The 13454-nt window shown below is 39.1% G+C and overlaps 1 protein-coding gene across 1 annotated transcript in view; it reads left to right on the top strand.

Annotated features, from left to right (window-relative positions):
* Positions 1 to 1265: 1265 nt before the first annotated feature.
* epas1b (endothelial PAS domain protein 1b) overlaps positions 1266 to 13454 on the top strand; it is a 111201-nt gene continuing 99012 nt past the window's right edge. Inside the window, exon 1 of the mRNA XM_059985739.1 lies at positions 1266 to 1736. Coding sequence (XP_059841722.1) covers positions 1711 to 1736 — 26 coding nt within the window. The 5' untranslated portion in view covers positions 1266 to 1710. The remainder of the gene's footprint in view (positions 1737 to 13454) is intronic.

Consider the following 13454-nt stretch of genomic DNA (forward strand, 5'->3'; position numbering starts at 1 on the left):
TTGTGATATGCACTATACATGGATCTGAAGAGTTCAGGGATTGTAAATGCTTTTCCCTGTCACTGATTGTACAGATTCTAGGAATGTCAGGAGGATGTTTAAATGACACCCTTTTGATCCCTTAAATGAAGTAACAACTCTCTGCTCAATATACAAGGGTCTATTTTTCAGACCTAATATCTCATGCCAGTCCTTCAATATATTGTTCTGACATATGGCCTAACTATATAAATCTCTTAGGTTTCTGGCAATCTTCTAATTCTTACTGCATTGTGTCGTGCAATCCAAGACTTAGGAATTTAGGTCCCACCTTGACATTTTTATTATGCGAAAATAGTTCTCAAGATATCTCATGTGCCCCTATAAGTGCAGCTATAATTTTGTGGTGCTAAGAGTTAATGTGTCGCCTATTAGAATTTACAATATTATACCCCGGATTGGACTTGACGGATATCGCAGATGAGTATGAATGTCTGGCCTGGGATAAATCCCATACCATTTCCAATATTTGTGCATTTGCAAGGTCCCGTTTCTATACATTTTTTAATGTTTGTATTTACTGATGAACTTCGATGGATCTAGGGTTGCGCGGATTTGCCGCCTAGTGAAGCAAGTGTCCTGCGTACCTTGCATTCGGAAAATATTGCGGTAAACGGACGTACTGTCGCGAGGGATTGCAGAATAAATGAAGATGCCTTACTGAAACAGATATTGAGCATCGAGAGTACCTCAAACCCAACTTTTTTTTACCTGAGTACTTGCCCCCATCTCTATCGAAGTTGTTTTAATTCATCTAAATAGAAGTCTTTAATTATTTTATTTTTTCATATTTCATAACTTTTGTTGCCGTTGCCACTTTCAGGTGTATGTTACAAACAACATTTTGACTTTGCTTGTTTTCTTTTAAAATGTGCCAAATTTGGATGTCCGCGGAGCTAATTCCAATGTTCGCTGGAATTGGGATATTGGCTGTTCTGCAGTTTCTTCCCCCGACTTTTTTGGCTTTCTCGAGTTATCGCCGTCTGAACTACCAGGGAGTGAGTAGAGGGACTTAACTGACACGGTAAGTGTTATGTAACTAGACCTAATGGAGTTAGTTGGCAGGAGCGAGCAAAGGTGGAGAGAGAGAGAGTTAAACACAGTTCGGAGGGGCGGAGCCGCGCCGCGATCGACCTATCAGAAGGCGGGGAGCGATTCACGACCTGTCATCTGGCCCAAGAAGGACAAGCCGGGGAGGGGGGGGTGGGGGGAGAAAAAAAAACGCCACAGCCTCCGAAGCAAAAGCCTCCCGCCGGGTGGACGTTCAAAAAGCAAGGTTTTCCTCTTTGGCTGCTCTCTTTATAATTAGTCTTCGCCTCGGAGTGGCTGTACAATCCTCAGCAGTGTCCTGAGACTGTACGGTCGGCTCCATATCCCGTCTCCCCAGCACCCTCAACCACTTGACTCAACTATAGACGCAGTATTACTTTCACACTCGCGCGCCAAGAGGCTGACAAGGAAAGAAGAAGAAAAAAAAGCAAAAGTCCCACAAATAAAAACAACGACCAACTTCGGCTCTGCGTGTGTGAAGGAGGGGGAGAGAAAGTGAAAGAAAGTCGCTGAGGAAACAGAAGTATGAATTCTGCCTTCTTTAGGGCATTGCGAGTTTGAACTTCGATTATCACCAGCACTTCGTCCTCTGCTTCTCTATAAACGCGAATCGCCAAAACCATGACAGCCGAGAAGGAAAAGAAAAGGTAAGATATTAGGTCGCTAATGATCAATAATGATTAATTCATTTCTGACAAGTTCCAGAGCATGATTTGCTGGCGAGTGTCTGCGGAACTGGACATAAAATCACAGTGGAGAGAATACAACGATACTGCGACCAGAATTTTTGCGATTGTGCTGGGTCGAATAGTTTTGTCGAGGTGAACAGGTCGCGGGCAGCTGACTGCCTCTCACTTGTCAGCTGCTACCTGTCTCTCAATATTGCCAGCTCGTCCCTCAACCCCTTTGCCAAGGGCAAAAGATAGTCCGCTCCAACCAAGATCCACACGCAGTTGCAAAAGTGACCGAATTATTTGAATAGTTTGTTTCTCTCTCTCTATCTCCCCCCACCCCCTTCGCATGTTTGATTTGCGTGCGCTGTTTGCGTTATCTTTTATTCGGTGTGTTTTCCACACGGTGGCAACAGGCGCTCGGGGCCTCAACTGCGGGATTGACCTCTGCCAAGCCGAGGACAACTTCCACTGGGCACCAGTTGAAAGAGGGCATGAAGTCTAAGCCTATGTTGCAATCAGAGACTCTCGTGTGGCTATTATCTATTCCATTTTGGAGATATTTGCGGACTCCCTTTGCAGATCTATAATGTACCCACTTACTATTTGCAAGAAGAAAAAGTGTTTTCCTTCAAAGCAAGTTAACTTCACTCAATTTCACTCGCCCCATCACTGAACTGTTCCCACAACCCATGGACTCGCTTTTAAAGACTTATCTCACGTTATCAATATGTATTGTTTGTTTATTATTATTATTTTCTTTGTATTTGCAGTTTGTTGCCTTTTGCACATTGGTTGTTTGTCGGTCAAGTTGGGTGCGGTCTTTCATTGATCCTATTGGATTTTCTGAGTATGCCCGCAATAAAACGAATCCGTGACATCGATGTAATTCAATAATATATTTACTTTGAACTTTGAACCCTGAACTTCGAAGACGGGTTGTCACTTGCTGCGATCGCATCCTTTGCTCTGCCCGGTATTGGATTTGACAGCCAGTCACATGGACACGGGCGTTAGTCGGCTCTACTTTTAGAGTCAACTTTGATGAAAGTTGGATATTAATTAGGAAGAAAAAATACAGACATCGCCCGTAAAAATAGATGTCATTGCTTACCTGTTTTTACGGTGTGAGGATGGAAACATGGTGATGGTATTCCATTTCGGGTAGTGATTCCCCTCCCCTTAGCCGTAATGCATTGGTGGATGCTGCTGGAAGTTCTGTTGCTTTGCTGAGAGCTATTTCATCCAGCAATTAGGAAAGACTGACATTGAGAAAATGGCAAACTGCTCTTGAGAGTATTGAACTTTTCAACGGTAACATTGCCTCCAGCTTATGATTTGCAGTGACCACCGACCCCCCCCCCCCCCACCACCCCGTCTCCGCGATAGGATATCTGCGCTGCTTTAGAGTTTGACTGAGCCCGTTTGTTCTCAGTTAATTTTTGAGCAGAAAAGATTTCTTTAACTTTAAACCAGAAGAGACATTCTGATTTTGAGACAGAGTGGTCAGTCTAATACATCTAAAAGCTGATTACAAGTTTACCTTTGAGAAATACAGTCATAGATTAGAGTTGGGTCCAGGAACAAGATTGGGAGGATATATTTGGTTCTCATTAAAAGTCACAACTATATCATAACTAACTAGTGTTTATGACAGTATAAACTAGACATTCTTAATTCAAAAACAGCACCATATATGTTACATATAAGGACTTTATGGAACGTTATTCGCAGAAAACAACTAATTTTAAACTTTGAATGTGTGAAGAAAACTGCCTTCAAGTTACCGCTGTTTCTTCTTACTTTCCAGCTAGTTCAAAATAAATCTTTGTTAATTAATATGTGGGGAAATTACCAGCTGAGATTTCTAAACGTTTTGATAGTAAGAAACAGCTTGGTCTTTTATGCAATTGTGTCCTTGCATACATGCCAATCCCCAACGCTTTCAGAGCCCCGACAGCAGTTGATTAATATTGTATTCGTATTATGCGAAATGGACCGAACTCAGCAATTGCTCCTGAATGCTGCTCTTCAGCGCAAGTTGAAACAAGTTGCAACGCGTATAGCGTCATGAATGATGAGGCAATTGTATTATAACAGCGGAATACTTGACCATCCACTATTGGCGTTAAAATGAGATTCGGCGATGCTATTCTCAAACAATTTAACCCCGATTAAGATTTACTTTCTCTTTGGACAGTTCCTAAACTTCAAACGGTTGCACTTTGGAATTGAATTTTTACAGATAAAGAAATAAACGGCTCTTTGAGAATTAAGGGATCTCTGATAATTGACATGAAAAGCTAACTGATCTTCGTCTTAAAGATCAGTGCATTAGAAGTGAATATCTGTACTTGCATTCTTGTTTAACTGCAGCCAATTTGTTTCCTTTGTTAAACGCGCAGCTCTTTGGTACCAAAATAGATTATTATGCCCCATAATATTGAAGAAGTAGGATAAAATTGACCACGACATAAATGACAGTAGACTCCATTGCGGTTTTATTAACTGCCTGCAGTTCCGTATGAAGAATTTGGGGGTGGGGGGGGGGGGGAGGACACATCTACGTAATTTTAATACGCCGGTGCACAATTGTTTAAAAATAGTTTGCAACATTTTCATACAAGAGCTGCCCCGTGCGAATAACTTCGGAAGTTTGGTCCAGAATCGCGCTCCTCTTTTTGCGCTAATGCACTAGTTGGTTACACAAAGTATACTGCAGATGCTGTGTTACAGTTTGAAGGACGCGATTTCTAATAGGTTCGCGTTCTGAACATCCTTACTTCAAATAATGGCCCCAAAGAGCAGACAGATCAGCCTACGATGAGGAAAAACACTGCCGCGATGCAGAGGTAAATGCCTAGAAATAAAACAAAGTCCAGGAAAACTTTGGAAAGATAGCGTTTTTTGCCTAAATTGTTGCTTTTTCGTTTCTTTTTACACGTGTTAATGGGATATGGCATTATTGTGTCTAAACTAACCGAAGGTTCAGGTTAAATATTTTCGATGAAACGTGTTTAGAAATTAGTTCTTTTTAGTTTTGTTTGGGATGTGAGTGACATCTGCTAAATCAGCATATAGTACACATTTCGAGTACAGTAGATCTATGCATCGATGTGTCACTAGACAGGGATAAGCTCGTTCCGTTGCCTGAAGAAATTCCCTAAAGGATGGGGAGGATGTGTTGTGGGGAGCAACATAAATACTGCAAACAGTATTTCATACAAACTTTCTGAGTGATACTACAGTTCATGTAACATAAATTGGAAGTGTGGAACATTTCTTCGTTTAACAATTCACAATCGTGACACCCGAACAAGTTAAAATGCACCCGTTTCATTGCTAATATAAATTCGTTACACACAGCTACTCGCTAATTCACAATTAAATCGTTGAACCTGCTCTTCGGACGAGAAACACGAGCGAGCAAGTCCAGGTGAACGAAATTCGTGCAGATGTGCTGCAGGTGCGGTGGTAACCTGTGTGATTTGTTACAGCACGGTTTTCTATCGGGACATGAAATGGCTGAACTTAAATTTATAATACCCTAATTTTATATCATTTTTACTTGTAGTGTTTGTATTTAATCAAGTAAATTCTCTAAAATCACAAACAGAAAAGAATTCGGGAGTTCGATCAAATATAGGTGTGCGAGAGATCCGAGAGCGGGGGTTTGTGGAGCATTTTAAAACAAATAGTGAAGATGACAAGACTTTTCTCAACTTTTGCTGTATGAGCGTACTGCTTTTCCATTATGAGGGCACCGAGCTGTAGCTAATTTAAAGCCCCGGCTTAATCGACCCGTGTGATTAATTATCTTGACCCCTTAGCTCCTTGCGTTAATAGTTTTAATTTTTCTTTTAGAGTATGTAGTGATATTTTTCATTGTTTCCATGTCTAAATATGAATGAAGGGTAAAGGACTAGGACAAAACTATTTTGTTTTGGTAGTTCCTGTTGCACATTTCTGTCTTTGCTGGAGCACTTGTGACATCAGTGATCCAGTCCATATTTTTTTAGTAAGGACTTAATAATTTGTCCTGTATTAGTATGGTCCAGCCTGTCTGATAGATATCTGAGACCATGTCTACTGTCCTTTGTCTCCTGGTCAATTTTATCTTGTGCTTACTTGGCACATACAGAATAGTTGAAAAAGTTCATTTGTAAAGAGTAATGTGCTTGTGCTTCCCTGTTAGGAGACATGGATTTAAGAATGTGTTATTATGGATCTTTGCTTTTTATTATTATGAGGCAGCTGAAATTGCAAATTTGTTCACAGTTGTAAGCCCGTGAATGTGGGACATATAATGTGATGATGGGAGTGCTGGCAGTTGTTATATATTGTGCATCTTTGAAGAACAATGTTATGAAACTCTCTTAAGTTACATTATTGTGTTGCCTGCTCAATTTGGACCTGTTCAGGATGTAGAATTTTGCTAAAAATAGTACAATTTATGATTGAGTTGTCTCTACTCCAAGACAACAACACTCATAGATTTTCCTACACTGTGGCTTATGGGTAACTATGACCAAAATTTGGACTTCTACCTTGCAAATATTTGCCAGTAAATCAATAATGCCATATTCCTCTTTACCACTTGAAGTTACTTTACAGTTTCTGTGATAATGACCATAAGTGATTGTATTTCTGTGATAGATTTTACTAATAAGCACACTTGCGTGTTCCATTAATGAAATTAATAATTGAAACATATTAACAATAAAGATTAAAAATATCTGGAAATACTAGGCTTAATAGAGGCTACTGGTCATGATAGTGTGATATTTATTTCACGAATTAAACCATTTAATAGTTCAATTTATGTTTTAAAAATTACTTTAAGGTTAGGGGGAGAATTTGCTTTTTTTTTAAGTGCCTGGAACACACTGCTGGGGGGGGGTGTGGTAGAAGCGGATATGATAACAACATTTAAGAGCCATTTAAAACTGATTGTGAATAGAGAAATATTGATCATGAGCAGGCAGATGGGATTAATTAGATTAGCATCATGGTTGATGAAGACACGTTGGGGTGAAAGGCTTCTTCCTGTGCTATACTCTTCTACCTCAATGTAATGATTTGATTTGTATGAACAGTATGCAAGACAAGCTTCTCACATGTGACAATTCCAATATTCTGAAACATCCCACAGAAAAAGAAGGGAGTTGGAAATGAGAGGCAAATAGTTGTAGTTTCCAAGTTTAGAGTATAATAACAAAACTTAATTTGAAACTGAAAGCATAATAACAATGCAAATATTAGCTTTATCTATTATAGTATTATTGATGCAGCAATCAAAAAGTTTCTTTACTTAATACCTCAAATTAACAATGGGCTGAAATATAAATTAGAGTACGAGAGAGTGAATAAACAACAAAATTCTCTGCAAATTAAGCACTTAAAATCTGTTGCATTAAAATCCTGAAGGAACAGAACACTACATTAGCAGTTGTACATTTTTAGCACCTGAGATTGTAAATAAAAATGTTTAGTTAATATCCCTAACTGACTCATGAGAGTCTCCTGCCTGATTGCATTCAACTTATGGTGAAGCATGCAAGGAGAGACTAGAGCAGATTGAGCCTCTCTGAGAGCACTTGGAGGCTGAAAGCAAAAAAAAATAACAAACTGCAGCCTTTCTTTAATGTCAAACATCACCTTCCCCACAGCCACCAAACCCACCAAGCCATCTCCCACCTGTTGCAGAATCTGCTCAGCACTCATTGGTCACCTCAGAACCCACAGCATCATTGTGGAAGCAAGCTTTGCTTGACATTGAGGAACTGTCAAAGAACAGAAAGTGCAATTTGAAGTGACTTTTAGATATTTGAACTTGACTGTAGATCTGAGGTTGCTGTAACGTTTGTGCATAAATATCAGTCAGCACCATTTCCCTTGGCTGTTTTAAATGTAAAATTGTGATTTGTTTTAAGTAAAAGGAAAATAGAAAATAACTTATGAATTGAAGCTTATTTGCATTTTTATAGTGGCTTGCATCTGACGTGGGAAACCTTGTGCATTATGACTGTAAAAACTATTCTGATGTTTTGATAGACATGTTTTGATAATTGAATTTTTACGTAGGATCTTTTGATACGAGTAGTGAGTGTCCTGACTGTAACCTCTGGTAATTAAATATGTGAAGTCAGCATTTTACTTTGATTTGCAGAATGTTTAGGGTGTTTCCTTCCAAGGATCTAGACAACAATATTCAGGAGCCTACCATGTTTAATTATTCAAGCTTCTGGGTAGAAAAGATTGGTATCTGATTCCTGCAGCTTTTTGCATTGAATTTCATTGTGTAGAGCTAGATAGAAGCAAAGAATTGGGCAGGTCTTGTTCAATTTCCCCAAACGTCATTATTTTTTCCCCTGTTGATTACTGTCACTTTGAGTCTTGGTGTGTTATAAACATTAGGTTTGGTATGTTATTTTTCAAAAGGAAATTATTTTTAACCATTGATTGAATGGGACACTTCCTGCACTTAAAGGAACCACTTTGCAGTTTTAAAACTAATCTATGTTTCATCATTTAGCTAATATATTTTTGAAGTAAGCATTTTTTGTTCCTTGAGCTTGGTTAAATGCTTAACACCATTAAGCAAAGCAAGCCCTGCCCAAACACAACACTTGCCGAATTATTTGTAGAAATGCTGTATGAATCAGATATTCAAATTAATTCACAATAATGTAATGTAGACCTTGCAACATAGTTTGATTGACCCTGAGAAGGGACGCTGGACCTGTGACAAATATTTTACAGCTCATGCTGCCCATTTATTTAAACAGTTTCTGCATTGTGAAACTATATATTGCAGAACAACAATGTTAGTATTCACTCCACTTAACAATAGTTTGAGCCTTTAAAAAGCTGAACTGCCAGAGGTCGGAGCTAGTGATATTGGTCATATAGAAAGTGAATCTGACCTGTGAAGCATTTAAAGAGTTTAGGGTGAACCTTGGAATCCAGGATGTTCCCACATTGCACTGAAGGAAAGCTGTCCATGAAGCCCTCCTGATGGCATGCTTCTAGGCAATGAGAACAAATGCTTCGGAATGTCAATACTAGAAGTTGGTCGCCAAGAACCTGGGTACGTTGTTGTAAATTCATCCCTTTTAACTGTATTACTAGGATAGGCCTTTGGATTACATCTTGCAACAAGATCTCCCTGTTCTACAGCTTTGTATATTTTCCCTTTCAAATCCCTAAGATTTGACACCTAGCCAGACCGCTAGGTGTCAAAACAAGAGAATGACAATGGGCTGTCTCTGATCTCAAATTTGCAGCCAGGTGATCTGCATGTAGTGAGACACAGGACAACTGTGACTATGAAGCATTAGGGTCAACCTGGTTTATTAGCACTGACATATGTCATGAAATTTGTACACTGAATTTCAGTTAATTGGGATACATCAGGACCACTACATTTTGGCTCAATTAGCCAAGGTTCATGGAAATAGTTTTTAAAAATAGGTATTAAAGCTACATTATAATTGAGTAACAAATTATGTATTTAAATTAAATACATAACAAATTAGAATATTAACAGTACTACTATGGTACTAAAAAACTGTAGTTCCAAAAAGTTATCAACTCAGGAATTCATGCAGTGTTTGCTGCAATGTTCTCGTGATCGCCTGTAAATCAGCACAGACACCTAGTACAGATAATGGGCTGCTTTCATATGATACTTTCGACGACTGCATCCTCCAAATCTTGCATCCTGCCAATTTCTTGCCAACTATCTGTGACAAAAAAACACTGATTTTTGAACGCAATCATGCAACGGATGGTATTTAAAAACTGTTCGCTCTTATCAAGGTGTAGTGTTTAACGGCCACAAGAGTGCATGTGCCTGATGCTGGTTAGAAACTTCCTGTCCCAATCGAGTAGCATAGTGTCCCGAATAAACAAAGGGAACTCACCTAATTTCACAATTAACTTTTGTTTTTAAACAGATGTCCCAAATAAGTGGCTGCTCCAATTAATTGATGGCCCAATTAGCCGGAGTCCGCTGTAGTTCTGTTGGAGCAGTGCAGTGCAAAATATAAAAAATAAGTAAATAAGACAAAAATAACTAGTGAACAAGGCAAATAACAAGGTAGCATTAGTGGACATAGACTGTTCAGGAACCTGGTGGTGGAGGAGAAGAAGCCTTGAGTGCGGATCTTCAGACTCCTGAACCTCCTCCCCAATGGCATTAGTAACAAGAGGGTATGGATGGTGAGGGTCTTTAATGATGGATGCTTCCTTCTTGAGGCACTGCCTCTTGAAGAGGTCCTCGGTGGCAGCTGAGTTGTGCTGGTGATTGAACTGGCTGAATCTACAACCCTCTGCGGCCTCCTGCGATCCTGTACATTGGTGGTTCTATACCATGCTATGATGCAACCTGTCAGAATGTTCTCCATCGTATTTCTTTAGAGATTTGCTAGATCTCTTCAAACAGCTCGTTACTCCAGAGGAACAGCTGACATTATTGTGTTGGGCTAAGGGTAGACCCTTTGAGATGTTAATCCCCAGGAACATAAAGCTACTCGCCCTTTCCACCGCTGACCACTCACTGACGACTGGTGTGCATTTCCTGACTGTTATGTTTTGTAATCCCAAAACATAGAATTAATTCCAAGAAGATGTTGCGAGGCAAGAAGAATGGGTGTTAGTTTTGTTTTTACTTTCAGCGAGGTGCGCGTGTATCACATACTGTTGTGACGTATGCAGTACATGTATTTTTACATGTAACCCATAATGAATTAATTAAACAAATGAAGTATGCTTACTCAAAGCTTTAGTCTTCGCCTCTTGCAAAGAAAGTGAGCTGCATTTTTAAAAAAAAATTTGAACGTCTCACTGTGCTTCAGCATGTAGGTAGTCACCGCAGGTTCATTTAAAACTTTCTCAGTACTTCTGAAATGTTAAATACACAACACTGACTTTCCCTTCCTGATGTTCACAATTAGTTTCTGAGTCTTGCTGATGCTGAATGGGATGTCAGTGTGACACCACTCAACCAGCTGACCAGTGTCACTCCTGAATGCCTCCTCTTCAGCATCTGAGATGCTGCCAACAATGATGGCGTCAGTGGTATTTTTTGTAGGTGGTGTTTGAGCTGTGGTTTGCCGTATACTTGAGTGGTGAGAAACAAGCAATCATTTCGGGGAAATGGCTCATGTATAATTTGTAGAGGGTTAGATAAGGTCACGAAATGTGGCCATGTTGTGTGTTCTGTTGCTTTGGGTTTGGTTCAGGACTGCGAGATGGATGGCAAATATAAATACACGACTGTTGCATTGGGGAACCTGCCAGATATACTGAATTTAGTCTTGAGTTTGGAGAAACACAACAACATCCTGACACAAGGCTTTGCATAAAACTTAACCTAACTATTGCAACATGAAAATCATTCCCAATTGGATTTGTGAACTTGTCCTTTACACTACTAGCAGGAGGCAACAAGTGTCTGAAAATTCCAGCAGCTGCTCACTATGGTACCAGACCCTTGCTGTAGAATCCCAGATTGCTGATTTGAAGCAGTAGGGCCAGAAAAGGTAAAAGAAGTCCTCAGTGTATCCATGCTGTGCAGAGCCATAGGTAACACGTTTTCACCTGAATATCCAGATAGCTACCCTTTGATTTACTGTAGTCATCCTTGCATTTAAACTCAAATGCATTGGGTCTTGCATGTTTGGGAGCCTTATTATTGACTTGTTCTTTTCCTTACATGATGTACTTTTTACAATATCATGCCTTAAGGCAGTGTAATTTGCAGACTGTTCAAAATAAAGAGATTATTGCATTCACTGAAAACAGTCAATCAATAGTTTTCTGAAGTTTCTTCCTGTAAATAACAGTTTCAGATTTAAACAAACTCTCTTCTACCAACAAAGATAGTAAAATAATCATATGTAACATTTGCTTGAAAATGTGTACATTCAGTTTTGGAATCTTTGTTTAGTATTCTCTACTTGCAAGACAAAGGCTTTGTGGTTTTTGGAATCTGAAGTGCAGAAAATTTTTGGTCTAATTTTTAAGTACTATACTATATTGCTGAGAAAAATCACAAGGGGCACTGATGTTTCTGGATGCAGGTGTGTGGGGTTTTAAATGCATTATTATTTGTATACCTTATGTATTTTCACCAAAAACAAAAATTGGGTTTTGTAAGTGTGAAACATAAGGCTGGACTAAATTCATGAACAGGAATTTTCCCCATGTGTGAATTTTGCTGGAATACTTTCACATTTTCCAGCAGTGTGTTTTAATAGCATTAGGACATGTAAATAACATCTTGTAAAGTAGCAAGGCTTGTTTGCATCCATGTTTGCCTCTTGCAATAAAGGCCAATGTTCTAATTACTTGCTGTACTTGCTTGCTAATCTCCTGTCATTATGTATGAGGAGTTCCAGATCTTTGCATGCATGTTCTACCATCTCGCTCAATTTAACTTGTATTCTTCTACTTCTGTTTTTCCTACATTCTTTACATCCCATCTGCAACTTAACCTCTCATTACGTTATCTATGTCGCATTGTAGACTTCTATTGTCGTAGCTTGATTTCCCTTGTATCTTTCTCATCAGTTAACTAATTCATCTAGTTCTTTCATGTTAATAACTTTAAATAGTTGAAAACACAAGTGAATGAATTTTGTGGCACTGCTGGATGCAACTTGCCATCTGGAAATGGACCATTGACCCTGAATGTTTTCGATTTTTAGTGCGTCCTCTCTATCCTGTAATGGCCAGTGCTATGAACTCTTCTTTTGAACTCCTTTTCACGTGGCACCTCATCAAAAACTTTCTGGAAATTGCAATTGGTTACAATTTTATTTACATCCTACATTCTGATCATCTATTCTCACTGGTTGCTGTTAACCCTTTTGTTCTCAGTTTAATTTTTCCCTATGACATAAAAAGCCTCTCAAATCCATTTTGAGAGATGGATTGGCTCTCAAAACAATCGATCCCTACCATTCTACTGATTTCCTTTTGCAACTTCTTACATGTGCCCATTAATTGCCCCCAATTCACCACTATCCAGCCTCATTAGAAGTCATTGCAGGGCTAATTAACCATCACCTTCAGAAACTGAATCACAGTCACTGGGAGAATGTGTAAATTCACACAGTGCTGGATGTTAGGATGGAACTTTGGGTCAGCAGAGATGTGAAACAGCACCGATTGAAGTGTGCTATCTTGAACCTTGTATACATTGCGACTACTGCAGCAAAGGTACAAGTGCCTCAGGACTCGCACCACCAGGTTCAAGAACAGTTACTACCCCTCAGCAATCAGGGGATAACAACACTCATTTATGGACTCTTTTATCTTGTTATCTCATGCTCATTATTTATTGCTGTTCATTTATTATCTGCATTTGCACAGATTGTTTACAGTTCCTAATGTTTACATGTTACAGATCCTATTTACAGTTACTGTTCTATAGATTTGCTAAGTATGTCCACAGAAAAATGAGTCTCAGGTTGTATGTGGTGACATATATGTACTCTGGTAATAAATTTTATTTTGAACTTTGACCATTGAATGTAAGAACTTACCTAATGAGAGAGTTGTGCAAGGCAGACCAGACCAAAACTTCTGAAGTTTACTGTTCTTGATTCCTTTTGGCAAAAAATATAGTTTTGAAGAAGAACCTGAATTTGATTTGTAAGAGTTATTTTAATGGCTTAATTTCAGTCT

This window comes from Hypanus sabinus, chromosome 12 (genome assembly GCF_030144855.1).
Source record: "Hypanus sabinus isolate sHypSab1 chromosome 12, sHypSab1.hap1, whole genome shotgun sequence".
NCBI lineage: Eukaryota > Metazoa > Chordata > Chondrichthyes > Myliobatiformes > Dasyatidae > Hypanus > Hypanus sabinus.